The 19647-nt window shown below is 35.2% G+C and overlaps 1 protein-coding gene across 3 annotated transcripts in view; it reads left to right on the top strand.

Moving 5' to 3' along the window:
- The window catches only part of LOC115216215 (coiled-coil domain-containing protein 189-like), a 29443-nt gene that overhangs the window by 9227 nt on the left and 569 nt on the right, over positions 1-19647 (top strand). For 2 of the 3 annotated variants that reach the window (XM_029785413.2, XM_036506657.1), the window contains exons 5-8: positions 2235-2305; positions 7883-7999; positions 9779-9836; positions 18214-18303. In XM_029785413.2, coding sequence (XP_029641273.1) covers positions 2235-2305; positions 7883-7999; positions 9779-9836; positions 18214-18303 — 336 coding nt within the window. The remainder of the gene's footprint in view (positions 1-2234; positions 2306-7882; positions 8000-9778; positions 9837-18213; positions 18304-19647) is intronic. The other variant, XM_036506658.1, reaches the window with a different exon arrangement.

The following is a 19647-nucleotide window of genomic DNA, read 5'->3' as shown; positions in this document are numbered from 1 at the left end:
GACGGTAAACGATGATGATGATGATGATATATATAGTTGAAAAACTTGGGGTCTACAAGGAGTACAGTTGGACATTTATTTTTTAATCACTAAAATTGTTTCCACACAATGTAGTTCTCCAGGTGTGCAGGTACTTGATTATGCAACCGCTTCCCTGCATTATGAGATCTAGTTGTGTTTTCTCAGGTGATATGTAGATATTGTCTCCATAAGTTCAAAATCTTAGCTTTTTTTATTGTTGTATTTGTATATGTAGTACTCCATGTCGTTGGATGTGGCGTTTGATACTTTCACTGTAGGGTTGTATTTCTTAATATATGTACATGTGCCTGTCCGTGTGTTTAGTATGCATGAATGTATGTATTTACATAAGTGTGTGTGTATACATACCAGTATCTTTGTATGCATATGCATGTGTGTGTATGTATGTACATATATTTGTATATGTGTATTATGTGAGTGCACATACATATCTGTATATGTATGTGTGTAAGTGCATATATGCATATATATGTATATATATATGAATATATATATATGTATGTGTGTGCACATATGTGTATGTGTGTGTGCACATGTGTGTGTGTATGTGTCTGTGCATTAGTACATATATAGATGTATATGTGAACCAACATGTATGTGTATGTTTAGGCCGAATCTTAAAGGTCAGCTAGGGACACTCGCATGGGTAACCAACCATGAAGAACAAATCAACAGTACAAAGAAATCAAATGCCAATCCCTATAAAACGGCATCCACTTTAACAGTAGTAGAATCACTATCCCACTGCATCTACACATTCAAAGCAGTTTGCCAATGGTTCTTCAGCAACAACACACCCTAAAATAAACCCAGTCACTACTACTAAATTCAGGCCATGACAGACAGAAAGAATGATCTTGAAGCCAAGATTTTGAACTTATAAAGATAATATTTACATTCAGCCTGAGGAAGTGCAATTCAATTTCATAATGCAGAGAAGCGGTTGCATAATCAAGTACCTGCACAGCTGGAGAACTATGTCGCATGGAAATAATTGTAGTGATTAAAAAATAAATGTCCAATCATATTCCTTGTTGTTGATTCCAATTTTTTCAACTATTTTGTCACACACGACAGATGCAAACCTGAGATTAGAAGTTTCAATTCTCACCTTGATGAATTTTCTGTTCATTGTACAAACTTTTTTCTCTGATGACAATTTATTTTTTCTTGTTTAGTTCAAATTTTCATTATTTTAGTTCTGCAGTGCTATTTAATGTGTCCTGTGTTCTCACAATAAAAACAATTTGCTTTTTTGAATGGACACTCTTTTCTCAGGTGCCTACCACCACATGCCATACATCGGTTTATCTCCTGATGTACATTGTGTTTTTTGTGAAACACTTTACCTCTCTTCTGACTCTTCCACATTGGTTTTATTTGTAAACAATCTTTGCATTAAATTTCTTCTGTGTCATGCCTTACTTTTAATATCATATCACACTCTTCTGACAGGATATAAATCTCCAGAAACTGTCAGACCAAATAGTTTCAAATACAGTATAAGTTTGTGAATTAGTTAATCATTCAATATTTGATAGTGCCAATATCTTTTTATACAAATAGCTCTCAAAGACAAACTGTCAGGTAAGCAAGCCAACAAGGGATCTTTTATGCAGTTACTTGGGTTTGCAATAACTAGAAACCAGTTCTTCCTCCAACTGCACCCCAGCATCTCACAATTGGATACATTGAATAATGTGAACTTACATACACTCTGTGTCAAGGAAAAAGGACGGATGATCATGGCTAGAATATCCTGATCTGGTCTGGTATGAGACAAGGAAGCCACTATACAGTCACTTGGTCAGCTGGAAATAGCAGCCAAATCTACTTCAACACCCTACTGTTTAAAAAGAAAATGGGCTGACCACTTTTGGAATGTCTTTGGTCACAGACCTTGGGCTATCTAAGGGCTAAGCACACAGTCTAGTTTAGAGAAAAACAGCCAATGCAAAGCAAAACATTTTCACTAACAATGTCTAGTTTATGGTTCCAACCTAAATTTGTAATTTTTCCTCACTAATGATTCATTTGACAAGAGATAACCCAGCATCAATCCCACCTTTGCATTAACAATATTAGTAATACAATAGTAACAACATTTATTATTCAATACACCGAAGTAAATATGTCTTTTTTTCTCAGCCAACACATGATATTTCATACAAAGTCTATTTTATCCTTTTCAGAAACCTCTTTTATGAACTTAGACGAAACATTTGCATTTTTCAAGGATCTACTCTTGTGTCATAGTGTCTATGTAAGTTACAGTACCTCAAATATTTGTTGCACTGTCAAAGAAGCTCCCACTAATGCATGTCATACTGTACATGACACTCTCTATTTCATGTTACATCACTATAACAGTCCCTTTAATATATGATATACTCCCTACGTAATTTACTCAAAATCTAATATATCTCAGAGTGACCATATTACAGGGCGGTCAAGTGAAATTTAACAGTTTGCATAAAAGGAAAAGAAAATAACAATATTCCATCAGAAAATAAAAGTATTTTAATAAATTAAAAACCAGCTTATTCAAAGTAGCTACCCTCAGCTTCTACTACAGCCTCAAGATGGCTCTGGAACCTGGCACATTCATTCCTCACTGTGACATTGGGGAGAAGCTCAAGCACCTCCTTGATCTTAGCCACCAGCTTGGCCTTGGTGTTGTTGGCAGAATAGTTGGCGTCTTTCTCAACCATGCTCCTCATATAGTAATCCATGGGATTATAATTAGCAGAATTAAGAGACTAGAAATTGGGGCTAGTGAAGTCATAGAAATTCTGAATCTTTCCAGATATATGGCAAGAAGCTGAATCCTGCTGCCACACATATGGCCTTCCAGCAGCAACCCTCTCCAGCCAAGGTTTGACCACAGTCCCCAACAGCTAAACATAGCCATCTGAATTGAACCTAAAGCCCTATTCATCAGTTGTTGGATGAATTCCAGCATGCACACTCAGTCAGAATACTTGCTGGCTATGACTTCATAGTCTCTGTTGCAGCTGTCCATGTCACATTTTAGTCTTTACAGTGTTCACAGAACATCAAGCAGCAGTCATGATACAAATAACTCTTTTCCAATATTCAAATGGTTTCCAGTTCTCCATGTCGGCTAAGCTTTTCTCTGCTACAACTTTGATCATTATGCTCTCCAATAACTGTTCACCAATGCATCAAACTGTTTTTATAAAAAGGAGATATAAAATATTTTCAACTTTAGCCTGAACACCATGTGTGTGCATGGGAATATGTATATATATATGTATTTATGTATGTATAAGTATATATATATATATATATATATATACACACACACATATATATATATATATACATATACACACACACACACATATATATATATATATACTGACATGCAGGAAGTAAGTCGACACCTTTAATTTTCAAAATCTTTTATTTAATACGCAAAGTGGAGCAATTGAAATATAATCGATAAGTAGGACTGCATAGTTTAGTATTTAGTTGACATTCCCTTTGCAGTTTTTAATTCAGAAACTCTTTTTGGCATTGAACTGATGAGCTTTGTAATTGTCTCTTGTGGAATTTCTGTCCACTTTTCATGTAACAGTCGAAACAATTCATCTTTAGATTTAGGTTTCTGTCGAGTTTTTCTTATAGCTCTATCTAGTATGCTCTAAAGATTTTCAATTGGGTTCTTGTCAGGAGATTGGCTCAGCCAAGGAAGCTTTTTCTGATCCTATTTTCAGTCAGCCATTGTTGATTCCTTTTCGCTGTGTGGCATGGAGCCCCATCTTCCATGAATAAAACCTCATTTTTCATTATATTATCATGTGAATACATCGGAATTAGTCCTTGCTTAAGTATTTCGATGTATTTTTCAGAGTTTATGGTTCCAACACATTCGATCAGCTCAGAACGACCATTGCTGGTGACAGTTCCCCATACCATGACAAAGATACTGCCATGTTTCACAGTTGGTTGGAGTCATTTCAAATCAAATTCTTGATTGGGAAGCCTCCAGACCCAAACACATCCACTGTCTGAAAATAATGCAAATCTGGATTCATCTGAGAAAATCACTCTGTCCCAAAATGAACTGGATTTTTCTGACATCTCCTTAGCCTATTTCTTTCTTTACATGATATTAATTGGTTGAAGGAGAGGTTTTCTTCTAGCTGCTCGTCCATAATACCCAAGCTTATGCAGATATGTAACACACATTCTTGGACTAACTTCTAGCTGTTTTGCAATGTCAGAAGTCTTCAAACGGGATTCGTTTTCCAGAATTCTCTTCAAACTAGCAAAGCTTCCTTTCCAAGGGCCCAGATCAGCCAGGACGAGAATCTGTTGATTCTTTTCCTTGGCTTTTGAATTGCACTATGATTCTATTAACAGCAGCAAGGGGAATCTGAAGATTTTTAGCAATTTTTCACTGGCTAATATCAGCCTCAGATTGCCCAACAATATGACCACTTTGAAAATCTGACAATTCTGCTGAATTTTTTGTATGTGGCATGGTTACTCTTTGCAAATGTTTAATATAATAGCACCTGGATTGAAAAAGAATAATTACATTGTAAATTCTACACTGATGAAAACATATTAAGACGCTTAGATCATAAATTTTGAAAATTAAAGGTGTCTATTCATTTCCTGCATGTCTGTGTGTGTATGTGTGTGTGTGTGTATATATATATATATAATATATATATATATATATATATATATCTGTAAATGTAATATTTGACAATCATTCGGTAGCCATGGCAAAACTCCAAGTTTCGGATGCCGAGGTGGAAATCCACGCCGCCATCGGAAAAATCTTTTTCCAATAGCCGGATAACTGAAGAGATGGCGGCGCGGATTTCCACCTTGGCATCCGAAACTCGGAATTTTATCATGGCTACCTAATAATTGTCACATATTACATTTACAGATAAATTCCTCTATTTATATAATATCGAGGTCTCTTTCATTCTTTTGTTATCTTACCATTTTTATCAATATATATATAGATAGATATAGATATAGATATAGATATATATGCATACATACATACACACACACACAAATTTTAATCTCTCATTACCTAGAATAAATCCATATCCCTCAGTACTACTCCCCATCTCAGTTGAGGAGTCTTATTTTGGGTGTCATATATAAATATACATACACACACACATACACACACACACGCATGCACGCACGCACACATATATGTGGTCTGATTAATTAGTATCAGAACTATTGCCATAGTAACGAAGCTAAAGCATACAGAGTGAAGCTGCTTGGCACAGATTGACCTTGAACTCTGCTGTGCATGTGCACTAAGTTTTAATGTTCTAGCTCACTTCAACTGTTTACAGCAGTGCTTGGAAGTAACATATGTAATGTGTGACCATTGCATTGAACATGACAAAGAAAGCTGAGCAGAGAATCTGCATCAAAGTTTGCCAAAAGCTTGGCAATATCTGCTGAGATGCCTACACATAGTTTTCAAAAAGTTTTCATCGTTCTTGATACAATCAAGGAGATCTTGTGCAACTGAAATCCAAGTGCTTTTTTGGTCAGCTGAAAGCAGTTTTGGCACAAACTTGGCAGACACACGTATCATACCCAAATCGTCAGTGATGATGGACTGAACTGAACTGTAACTAATCTGCACATCCTCTGATAACTCACATATGGTGATTCAATGATTTCCCCTCACAGCTGCAAGCACATCTGCAATGTTTTTCTCAGTTCTGCTGGTTGCAGGTGTCCCAGAACATTCGTTGCTATTATTATTTTTCAGCTATCTTGGAAATGTCTGAACCACTTGTACACTTGTGTGTGACTCATACATTTTCTGCAACTTTGCATAGGCCTCTGAGCAGATATCGCCATGACAACTTTTTCTGTCATGGTCAATGCGACAATCACACATTACACACATTACTTCCAAGCACTGCTGTAAACAGGAGAAGTGAGCTAGAATGTTAAAACTTAGTGTGCATGCACAGCAGAGGTCAAGGTTAATCTAATCTGTGCCAAGCAGTTTCACACTGTGTGCTTTAGCTTTGTTACAATGGCAACAGTCTGGATACTTATTGATCAGACCTCATATATATATATATGATTCAAAATGTGACCGCATGTGTACCATTGGCGATTTTTTTTCCTCCATCTTCCCTTCTCTGGATCTTTCCTTTTCCTATGTTTCTGACAAAGAGCTCTGCTTGAAACGTAAAACCCTCCTTCTTCCCTTCCTTACTGAGCGTCCAATAATACTATATTTGTTCTACATCCTCGCGTTGTGTTTTCTCTTTGTGTTTTCATGTTTGGATTAATTATATATATATATATATTATATATATATATATATATATATATATATATATAGTAAATATGTATGTATTTACACCACTATGTATTTATGTGCATATATCTTAGTGGATGTATGAGTATGTAGGAATCTTATATTTACTTCATTTTGAATCCCACACGAGTCATCAGGTTACTTTCAGTGATTAAAAAGGATAAAAAGACACCCTTCGGTCATGAATGACCGAAGGGTGTCTTTTTATCCAGAAAGTTCCCCTCTAAAGCACACTCTGGGCAGGGCTACCTATAGAAGACCAGCTGTTGCCCATACATACCCAGCTTCCCCCTCTCCAATCCATCGATGTTGTTCAAGGGATAAGTAAAGCCCTATACAGCTTGGCACCAGTGATGTCGCAACTCATTTCTACAGCTGAGTGAATTGGAGCAACACAAAATAATGTGACGTGCTCAAGAACACATTACACAGCCCAGTCCAGGAAGCAAACTCACTGCCTCATGATTGCAAGTCTGATGCTCTAACCACTGAGCCATGCACCTTCACAGTGATTATAATTTAGTCAAAGGATGGGGAAAGTTCCTCAATTTTCCTTATTTCTAAACTGGAAAATAGGGTCAACTAGATAAGATTGATGTTTCAAAATGTTGACCGTTGTTCTGTTACAATTTAGTTGTGATACTGAGTAATTCATGCAATTGTTGTAGTTGTTGTTTAAACTCATGTAAACATTGATCCATTGATGTAACCAATGTTCCAGTTATTTAGATGTAGTGTTTCAATGGCAATTTTTCCAATGAATCCATTTTCTAAGATGGTAGTATGGAATCTGAGGAATATTTGGCAACTATTTCTAGTAATTTTTGTGACACTATAAAGACTTCCCTTACCATTTTAAAGAAAACTGAACACATTGGATAACACTGTATAACAAAATTTTTAATGGTTTTTGGTTTTTGGTCAGTAAGTGTTATTTCCTATTTGTTTCTATCTAGAAATCAAAGGAAATGACTACTACTCCCTTGCTTTTGTGTCCTGAACAGCAATGTTTTGAAACTGACCTATATTCCATTACATCTCAGGCAGATTCAGTGCTGGGCTGCTGAAGCAGAAATTTCACTATAGTAAATATTCTGCTCAATACCACAGATTTGCTTATCAGTTGCTTGACCATAACCACTTGAGCATGTCCCGTAGTGGCTGGTAATATGTGCATCTCTGATCATGAACAGGAGTAGTAGGGGAGTATCATAGTCATGTCTTCGGAGGGATTCTCTGGTTTGAATAAATGTAAGAAAAGCCAAGTTTGAAGGAAATATTAGTAATCTTTTGCATACTTTCTAGGGGTAAGCAAATAGGAAATAACAGTTGATACTCAAGGACAAAAATCGTGTTACACAGTGTAATGTACCCCTAAATGCACTCTCACTAAAATAATAATTAGAGTGGTCATAGCTAGAATGCCTCTGATTATTGGTTTGCTAAACAACAACTGGCCATGACATATTTATTTGTTCATATTTTTAGTGTCCCCCACATAGTGCAGAATTGTTTACACTGAATGAAGTAAGGAAGATGTCTTTCCATATGATTAATACATATTTTAGACACTTTAAACTCTACAAGTATGCATTTACTCCACAGGTAAGTCTATTTCATTATCCATATTTAATCTTTCTCTTTAAATGCTAAGTCCATTAAATATGCTTCCTACCATATCATGATAAAAACAATTGTAATCATCTTTTCTTTATTAACCACAAGAGATCTAAGAGTTACAAAAACTAAGAAAGTTTTACCAGGGGTTACCAAAAAGAAAGGATAATGTGGAGCATGAAATAAACACATTTACAAGATACAAAGGGGGTGGGTAAGAGATGTTATACAATATTTGAAAGGAAGTATTAAGAATTTTGAAGGTGAGTACACACACACACACACACGCACACGCACACACACACACACACACACACACACACACTAAAAGATTTTCTGAGTTGAGTATTCCATCACCTTGTTCACTTAATTACTTTTCAAACTGTGACTGAGTAGAACCAAATGCACTACTAAGCATTTTTGTTATTGCTTTTGTAGTTTTTTAGGTATTTAATGTTGGAACATACCCACACCCAAGGATATTCTATTTTTAGTGCAGTAGTCTATCTTTTACATATTGTTTCTATTCTGAACTTGTGACATTCATATTTCTTCAGAGAATCAATTACACCAGTTAATGCGTAATTTTGACTATCAACTATTTGAGAAATTTTGTCATTCAGAAGAAACTATTCTTTCTCACTTGTTTCCCTTGTTTCATATTGTCTTTTATTCTGTGATTTTTATCATCTTTTTTCCTTTCATACTTCCTTCTGTAATAATTTCTTCCTCATCACATAATGAAAGTGTAGTACTACAGATTAATACTGTTAAGCAATGAGCTACTCACTCATCTGTGTAATACTGGACTTAAAGATATTTCCACTGCCATCTCCAGAAATTTAGCTGATGCTGCTCTGGAAAGTGGTGTTTGTGGTTCTTTTTGCTGTTGCTCTTCATTACTTTTTCTCTCCTTGTTTTTGCCTAATCTTCTTAATTTTTCAAGGCATTCAGCTCTGAGGTGTGTTTTACTACAACAAATATATAAACTAGGTTTTCCACTTGGTATCATCAAAGTCATACCCTTTGTCCTGGCACCTTTAATTGGTTGCAGTTTTGGTATTGCTCTGTGGCCTTTGGATGTCATTTGGACTCTCAAGTCCTTTTTAACATCTTCTGACAACAGTTCACTTTTCATTAAGCCTACTTTGACTACCCTCTCATACTGCAACACAAATGTCATTACCAGCCAAGGGTCTACATTGTGTCCAATGTCCCTTATAGTGACTATATTTCTTTGTCCCTTTTCTATAGTAGAAATGTTTAGTCAGAAGTATGTCTGGGTATTTCAGTCTGTGTTTTGGCTGTGTTCCCAGTTTTAAAAATACAGGAAATAGTGCCTTGTTCATTTTAGACAATTTGTCCCAATCTGTCTCAGAGCATTTGTTGCACTACTTGGCATGAGGAGAAATTTAATTTGCTTCTGCCTTTCTGTTGGGCAGAGATATATTATTATTTTTTCTTTACTCTCTCCTGGATTTACTCATGTTACAAAATTCTCCCATTTATATTTTATTTCTTATAATTTTGATAGGCCTTAAGACCAAATATTTTGTCTGTTCATTTAGTGTTGAGGGAAGGTTTCTTACGTAGCTGCTTTATGAACAGGCCATAGTACTTGATTTGTGTAAGAGTTGATGTAGCATTAAAAAAAAAATACAGTAATATTTTCTGTTTCTTAAATAAACACAGTTTTTAAAACATTTTTTTATATTCTAAAATAGTTATTTTTATGTTGCATAATATTAATCACTTTACCAATACCAGGTGCAACTTGATTTAGTTTTAGACTACATTGGAGAACCTGAATCCATGACAGACCTAGGTAAGTAGTACCTATTATTTATGCTTACACCGTAGTTATATGTATTGGCTGATTCTTAAAATTGGTTCATTTGCACAAATCATAAACCTTTATACTGCTTTGTAGTTAACAAGCAAATCAATAGAACTCATGCATATTTTTTCTTTATTCAGTGACTCTAGCAGAAATCTCAGAACTCTCATCACACAACACAGATTTATGTTCTTTTGTAAATTCTGTTGACTTTGATTTTGTCAATACAAACTTTGTTAATTTCCTCAGATTCTAGTTCATTTTTATTTAATTTTTTATTAGTTTTTCTTTCAATTAAATGATAAAAAGAGTTTTATCAATAAAATGATAAAATTGTGAACAAGTCTCTATATGATGGCAATCACAAATAAAAGAGTCTCGGTATAATTGCTGGAACCAATGAGGAACTTTCTATATGGTCTTTACTCTTTTACTTATTTCAGTCATTTGACTGCAGCCATGCTGGAGCACCGCCTTTAGTCGAGCAAATCGACCCCAGGACGTATTCTTTGTAAGCCTAGTACTTATTCTATCGGTCTCTTTTGCCGAACTGCTAAGTTACAGGGACACAAACACACCAACATCGGTTGTCAAGTAATGTTGGGGGAACAAACATAAACACATACACACACACACATATATATATATATATACATATATACAACGGGCTTCTTTCAGTTTCCATCTACCAAATCCACTCACAAGGCTTTGGTTGGCCCGAGGCTATAGTAGAAGACACTTGCCCAAGGTGCCATGCAGTGGAACTGAACCCAGAACCATGTGGTTAGTAAGCATGCTACTCTATATGTTGTATTTGTAAAATATATCAGAGTTGTAAGAATGGTCAATGTGATGGTTCCTTCATTATAGCTTCATCAAAAGATGAAAGCCAGCACACATGACTAATTGTATGGCCTCTAAGAAAGAAGAGGAAGAAACCATGATTCATGGGTTGCTCTAGTAGCAAGAATCACAATACACTGAGATCTCTTCTAAATGTTTACAACAGTACGAACACTGCTAAACTCATATCTATAGCAGAGTGAACTCTGCTAAAATATCCAGGGGCTAGATGGGGATATTAAACTGGGTGATGGACTAGATACTGAATAAATCCTGTTTGAAAGCTTCTCCACAGTTTCTTTCTCAAAAACTGGAACATCCTGATGCTATGGTAGAAGACACTTGACTAAGGTGCTGTACCCTGAAATTAAACTTATAGCCAACCAAATGATTGAGAAGTGAACTTCTTAAACACATTACCACAAATTTGTGTATAATAGGCATAGGAGTGGCTGTGTGGTAAGTAGCTTGCTTACCAACCACATGGTTCCGGGTTCAGTCCCACTGCGTGGTACCTTGGGCAAGTGTCTTCTACTGTAGCCTCAGGCCGACCAAAGCCTTGTGAGTGGATTGGTTGACAGAAACTGAAAGAAGCCTGTTGTATATATGTATGTGTGTATATATGTTTATGTGTCTGTGTTTGTCCCCCCAACATCACTTAACAACTGATGCTGGTGTGTTTACATCCTTGTAACTGAGCGGTTCAGCAAAAGAGACCGATAGAATAAGTACCAGGCTTACAAAGAATACGTCCTGGAGTCAATTTGTTCAACTAAAGGCAGTGCTCCAACATGGCCACAGTCAAATGACTGAAACAAGTAAAAGAGTAAAAGAAGATACACAAATTTGACTTATGGTATTTGCCTTAATGATTTTGCAATTTATTATTATATTTACCTTTAAGGCGGCAAGCCAGCAGAATTGTTAGCAGTCCGTGTGAAATGCTTAGCAGCATTTTCTCTGTCTTTACATTCTGAGTTCAAATTCTGCCAAAGTTAACTTTGTCTGTCATCCTTTTGGAGCCAGCAAAAAAAGTAGCAGTTGAGCACTAAGGTTGCTCCTCCAAAATTGCAGAACTTGTGCTGAAATTTGAAACTGAAGGGCAGTGCACTGGTAGAGTTGTTAGCTCACCAGGTAAAATGCATAGTGGCATTTCATCCATCTTCATTTTCTGAGTTCAAGTTCCACCTAGGTCAACTTCACCTTTCATCCTTTCAGGGTCAATAAAATAAGTATCACTGACTGGGCCTGATGAAGCCTTCCAGCTTCACAGACCCCAGTTGAACCGTCCAACCCATGCTAGCATGGAGAACGGACGCTAAATGATGATGATGATGATGATGATGATATTCCAGCGCAGGGGTTCCTAACCTGGGGTCTGCAGACCACTGTTCGTCTGTAAAGGTCGTATTGAGAGTCCATGAACTAAATTCAGAATTCATATATATATATATATATATATATATATATATATATATATATATATATATGGAAGCGCCGCCTTGACTGGCTTCCGTGCCGGTGGCACGTAAAATACACCAATCTGACCGTGGCCGTTGCCAGCCTTGCCTGGCACCTGTGCAGGTGGCACGTAAAAAGCACCCACTACACTCATGGAGTGGTTGGCGTTAGGAAGGGCATCCAGCTGTAGAAACATTGCCAGAGCAGACTGGAGCCTGGTGCAGCCTTCTGGCTTCCCAGATCCCCGGTCGAACCGTCCAACCCATGCTAGCATGGAGAACAGACGTTAAACGATGATGATGATGATGATGATGATGGGGTCGAAGTAATCAACTGACCCCCTTCCCGAAATTGCTGGCCTTATGCCAAAATTTGAAATAAACATTATATTTACCATCAGCTAACTGTTGGTTAGGATATAAAGTTAGAACCCCTTCAATTTATTTTGTTAATATTACAATTACCGTCTACCTTTTTTACCTTGTATTTGTTTCAGTCCTTTGACAGGGGCACTGCCTTGAAGGGTTTTAGCCAAACAAATCGACCCCCAAGACTTATTTTTTTGAAGCCTAGTACTTATTCTATTGGTATCATTTTACTGAACTATTAAGTTGCAAGGATGTAAACAAACCAGCACCAGTTGTCAAGTAGCAAGGAGGACAAGCAAAGACACACACACACGCACACACATAGAAACTACGCCACAATGGACAGTTAGACTCTGGACAGCTCCCTGATAGCCAGCTCCATGTCAAACCATCCAACCCATGGCAGCATGGAAAGAGGATGCTAAACAATGATGATGATGATGATGACGATGATATAGATATATATTATATATATATATATATTATATATATATATAATACTATCAGTTTAATAAATAAATAAGTTAACATTTTAATGTCCAAAAGTTAATGAACCACCTATTGTTCTCTTCCATTTTCTTATTTGCGATATATATGTTCGTGTATATATATTATATATATATATGTATATGTACATATCATATATGTATATATATATATGTGTGTGTGTGTATTATATATATATATATATATATATAATAATATATATATATATATATATATATATATATATATATACGTTTAAATATTTGTTGTGCAAGATTTTTTATGTGAAGTCGTGTGTTGAAACAGATATTGTTATATTTCGGAATGGTCATATTGCCAGTTTAGCCAATAAAAAACACACGCACTATATATTTGGTGTTATTTTGCTTCGGTGATATTTATTTTTTACATTAATCTTAATCTTATTTCGGCCAAAGTTCTTTCGTCACACTCCTGTGACCGCATCAGTGGTCCTTTGTTTTCTTCTCACTTACTTGTGTCTCTCCTTACTAACCGTCAGCCATTTTGTATTTCTATTGTATGTCTTCATTTGCGCATGCTTATATCTCTATGTGCGTCTATGTTTATTTAGTGTGTGTGGGGGGGGGATGCCTGTAATATTTGTATCTTCTGGTTATATACATTCTTGTAATTTGTATTTTGTTTTTGTTGTTGTTGCTTTTGTTCTAATTTTGTTCATGTGTTTACATCCACCCATTATTATCATTACATATGCTTGTATGTATGTATAACAACAATATTAGTAATAATAATAATAAATCTAATCGAAAAAAAAAAAAAAAAAAAGAATATACATATACATATATATATATACATACATATACATATACATATATATATATATACATATATACACACATATATACACATATACATATACATATATATACACATATACATATATATAGATATTCATTTCTATTTCTTTAATTACCTGTGTATTTATTATGTTTGCAGGATCCACTATTGTCATATGTTGTGGTGTGCGCTATTGCTCCATTCTAGTTTTCTATTCAGGCTAGGTTTATTTTCTATTATATGTGTAGCTTCTGTAATTTGTCTAATTGTTGCATCTGTTCTATGTGTGGACAATATCTTAATCTCTATGTTATTGATTGATCCCCCGTGTTCTTGTTTGGCGTGTTGGTACAGAATCGATGAGCTTTTACCTTCCTTGAGTTGTCTCCAATGTTCATTCACCCGCTCACCAATGCTTCTTGCAGTTTCCCCTACGTATGTTACTGTCTTGTTACTGCATCGTCCCTCTATATCTTATACTATAGACCACATTTCTGGCTTACAGTTCGTTTGTGGGCTAAATCTACATACAGTGCAATAGTTATCCGTACAGAGAGTTCTACTAAAAGGATAGGTTCTACCAATTATAGATCTGATAGGGTTGCCTGGCTTTTCAACAACCTTAATTCTTAGTTTAAGTTTATCTAGGGTCCTTCTAAAGCGGTACGCTAGTTCACCTCCAGGGGTGGTGTCAACGAACATGACACTTTGGTATTTATGGCTATCATACCAAGAGTTGGCCTTCCTTATTTTCTTTTTTGTCCTTTCTATAGTGTTCCATGACTTGTTCCTATAGAGTGGGCAAATCCCATTCCTATCATTACATAATATATTATCAAATTTCTTCATGGCTCCTTTGTATACTCTGATCCTTTCTTTATGGCTGTAACCTGAGAACTGCATGCGGTGAATGAAATACTGTATGTGTCTCTTTAATTCTGTAGGCTCGCACATGCGTGACACATTTCTCATTATTCTGACGAGGTCTGCCATCAAAATATTGAATTTGGCATTGCCCGCAATGGCTGAGTTCCGGTGGATCAGGTATTTTGAGGCCATAGGTTTTGCATAGTATGAATGAAGGATTTGGGTTTGGGTTTGGGTTTTATTTTTCACAATTTCTAGCCAGAGTTCAGTGTCTAGTACTGGTAGTCTATGGTTGGGGTGTTTAGTGGGGTAGTCTATTGTGACCTTAATACTCTGGTGGATGGAGTTAGCTATTTGCTGGATGCTCTCCATAGTATTAGTTTCTATTACTATATCAACAGTACTCTCTTGTGGGGGTGCCTTTACTACTATATTGATATCATCAACATAGCGAGAGTACATGTTTACGAGTATGGATTTCTGCAGTAGGCATTCTTTAAGCCTTCTGTCCCACCATACCATGAAGAGGTTGGCCACATCACCAGCGATACTAACACCGATGGCTGCCCCCTCGTCCTGGGCATATATTTTATTATTAAATTTTATTATTAAATTTAAATTTAAATGTGTGGCCTTTTTTTTTCAATTAGATTTATTATTATTATTACTAATATTGTTGTTATACATACATACAAGCATATGTAATGATAATAATGGGTGGATGTAAACACATGAACAAAATTAGAACAAAAGCAACAACAACAAAAACAAAATACAAATTACAAGAATGTATATAACCAGAAGATACAAATATTACAGGCATCCCCCCCACACACACACTAAATAAACATAGACGCACATAGAGATATAAGCATGCGCAAATGAAGACATACAATAGAAATACAAAATGGCTGACGGTTAGTAAGGAGAGACACAAGTAAGTGAGAAGAAAACAAAGGACCACTGATGCGGTCACAGGAGTGTGACGAAAGAACTTTGGCCGAAATAAGATTAAGATTAATGTAAAAAATAAATATCACTGAAGCAAAATAACACCAAATATATAGTGCGTGTGTTTTTATTGGCTAAACTGGCAATATGACCATTCCGAAATATAACTATATATATATATATATATTGGGTCATCCCATAAATAATGCAGACTTTTTAATTGCATGAATTATAAGTCAGAGGGGGACAGGATAAACTACCTGCATCAACTTTCTATAAAAGCAGGTAGTAATTTTACCATGTCCTTGTTCTTAGTGCAAGTTTTGAAGAGTGTAGGTCGATTTTAGTAGTTACTTTTTCAAAGCTATAATGGATGTGACAAAGGAGCAGATTTGGCAAATTTTGCTTTATGAGTTCAATAAAGGCAACAGCACAACAGAAAGTGCGAGAAATATTAATGCAGTATATGAGGATCGGAAAATAAGTGTAAGCCAGTGTCAACAGCGATTCCAGAAATTCCAAGCCAGAAACTACAGACTAGAAGATGAGCCTCATCCTAGAAGATCTGTAGAGCTCAACAAGGACATCTTGCACACCCAGGTGGCACAAAATCCCATTGTAACTGTTGAAAAAGCTTGGATTTGGTCATTCAACCATTCATCGATATCTGCATGCCATTGGAAAAGTCAGCAAATTGGGTCAATGGGTTCCTCACAAACTTTCCTAGTCTAATTGCATACAGCGAGTGAATGTGTGCTCTTCTCTGCTGTCATGTCTCACATATGAACCTTTTTTGGACCAAATATTGACTAATGACAAGAAATGGGTTCTCTATAAAAATGTCAAGCACCGTAGAAGTTGGTAGGGAAAGAAGAAATACCGCCACTCCAGGCTAAAGAAGGTCTTCACCCATGTAAGATGTTGTTATCTGTTTGGTGGGATATGAAAGTTTTAGTCCACTTTGAACTTTTAAACCCAAACCAAATGATAACAGAGGAGATCTACTGTGAGTAGCTTCAGTGGCTTAAGACAACACTAGAAGAAAAATGACCATCTTTGGTTTCAAGATGAAAGGTGATCTTTCATCAGGATAATGCTCAGCCACATACAGCGAGAATGACATTCCAAAGGCTAGAGTAATTTGAATGGGAAATGATGCCCCATCCACCATATTTGCCAGGCATTGCCCCATCTAATTATCATTCATTCTGCAGTCTTTGAAATCATTTGGATGAAAAAATATGAATTCTGTAGATGAGGTCAGAATAGTACTGGAGGAGCAGTTTTCATCACAGACAGGTGAATTTTGGAAGAGGGGCCTTGGAAGTCTACCAGATAGATGGAAGAGCATTGTAGAAAATGAAGGAGAGTATATTTTAGATTAAGAAAAAACTTTGTTTATCTTAATTTTGAAAAATAAATTAGTATAAAAAAATGCATTATTTATGGGATGACCCAAATATGTATGACAGACTTCTTTCAGTTTCTGCCTGCCAAGTTCACTCACAAAGCTTTGGTTAACATGAGGCTATAGTAGAAGACATTTGCCCAAATTACTACACATGCTCAGAAATTTCACATTTCATTATTTCATGCTTATATAAGCCAGTAATAATAATATTATTATAACATCTACAATGTTAAGTTATATCTTCTGGCACATAATGAGGATGATAGGTTATAAGAAACAAAAAAAAATAAATAGTTTGAAAGCTAAAATGAGGTTAGGTTAAGGTTAAATATTTGTTTGTAAAGCATATCTTTGGAGAAAATAGGTGTGAAATAGATATAAAGCAGATGCTTCCCCAAAAAATTCATTTTGGAAAATACTTCAATAGAATACTGCTTTACACACAGCATATAACACTACTTTAGAAATTTTCAGAAAATTTTTTGCAAATTTGTGTTCGATACTATAGAAAAACAAAATAAAATTTTTTTGTGATTTCAGCTGTTATTTTTAGCATATCACAGCCGCCTCATACTGTCCTTGTTTGTTTGATACTCTGGCATATTGATGTTTTATAATAGCTTTCTCCCCATAAATACATTTAATGGTTTATTGTTGGGATTTAGCCAAAAATTCAGACTGCCCATATATTAAACTGTGATTTTAAAGAAATGTTTGAAAAATTAAAAAAAAATTTTTTTTAATTAAGAAAAAAATCAAAATAAAAATTTTTGCATAATTGTATGATTTCTCACGTGCAGAACACAAATTTGCAAAAGTTTTCCAAAAATTCAAAAAAATCAAAAAGTTATGAGGGGTTATATGCTTTGTGTAAAGCAGAATTCCACCACTGCTTCAATGGTGAAACTTGACCCATCTAAAGCTATAAATAATAGTGTATAAATATTGGGTTAAAAGGCCAAACGTTGTCTTTGACTTTTCCTATCCAAATGTTCTTTTTTGTTTTTTGTTTAATCCAGTATTTACACACTATTATTTATAGATTTATCTGCTTTGATTTTCACTGCTCTAAAATGAATTATTTCATGTTATCTTGAAGTTTATAAATTCTAATAACATCAACAACTTCAATATGTATTTTTATTTTTATTTTTCAAAGTTGATCCTCGGATATCTGAAACTAAAGGTTCCCAAGTAACAGATGAATGCATTGACAAAGAAAATGAGCTGGTCAAGATTACTGAAAAAGGTTTGTTAGCAACATCTTAAGTAGATTCAGAAGATAATTTTCCAGACTATTAACCTCATATTTACACTGTATATTTACAATAATCATATCTACACAGTATTTTGGTTAGTTTAATCTCCAGTCAAGTGTCTTGATAATCCTGAGATATGTTCAGTGTCCCAAACTAGTTTTGAAGTAGAAATTTTTATTTCTAAACTAAGGATAGTAATGTTCATACCCACTAAGCCACTGCTAACATAGCATATATAAACATAATGTAACTACACACTCTAAAAGGTTAACATCAAGGTGTAAATTTTCAGAGTGTGTATAGATTGTTGCATATGATATATGTAACAGATTCTTGCACAGTTTCCCTACCAGTCTTCAACGTGCTGCTCTTAAAAAGACAGTAATGTTGTGGAAAGTTCTTTGCCATCTGGATTTGCTTCCAATTTGAAATTGTTTTTTATTTTTTTTTTATTTTGGTAGTAATGGTTTTGGAAAAGGCATAAGTACCATACATTCCCTTTGTGTTTCCATTAGAAATTATATTTTTATCTTCTACCATGTTAGTATATAGTTAAGAAACTGACACTGGTATTAATACTTTCACTATAAGTCAACAAGGGAGCTTCTGTATGGACCATTAACGACATTGGTCTCACAGTCTGTGAAAGCTTCCAAAGGTTATGGGCACCGTTCTTCCTTCAACCCTAGTAAATTAAAAAATATGATGTTTTACTTATATTATACAGTGTAAAACAGAAAAGTGAATAATGTTATGTATTGTGTATATAGATTTCCTCGGAAACAGGAATAAAGCAGTTCATCTGTGATTTTATGGCATTATTGTGCTTCAGAGATTTCTATCCACCTGGATAGGATGGCAGCCTATTTTAGGTAACACTCCTAGTTGATATCTTACCTATTTCTTCTATCAGCCAAATACTCTGAAGGAATGTTCTGCACATGAAACATCAACTTGGATTTGAACTCCTCATCTATGAGCAGGAATAGATAAGCCAATAGTCCATTCACTCAGCCATCTCACCTCTGTAATAGCGATGTACTGAGATTAACTAGATTTACTGGGAGTAATTGAATTTAAACACAAGGCTTTGTATCAATAGAAGAATTTCTTACTTATTTTGTCTGTGATTTATTACTGAGAATGTTTGACAATTTATTGACTGTGTTTTATTGGTTAGGATACTGATATTACTTAACCACTTATTATATCATACTGGTCAGAATACTAAGATCATTTGAGCATCTATTTATTGAATATGGTATCTTTTAACTATTATGTTTTTGCCAAGATGGAGGGGCAGTGCTCCCATAAACTCTGAAACTGGACAAATT

Source organism: Octopus sinensis, linkage group LG10, assembly GCF_006345805.1.
Source record: "Octopus sinensis linkage group LG10, ASM634580v1, whole genome shotgun sequence".
NCBI lineage: Eukaryota > Metazoa > Mollusca > Cephalopoda > Octopoda > Octopodidae > Octopus > Octopus sinensis.
The sequence above is the reverse complement of the archived record's forward strand: the minus strand, read 5'-3'. Positions and strand labels throughout refer to the sequence as shown.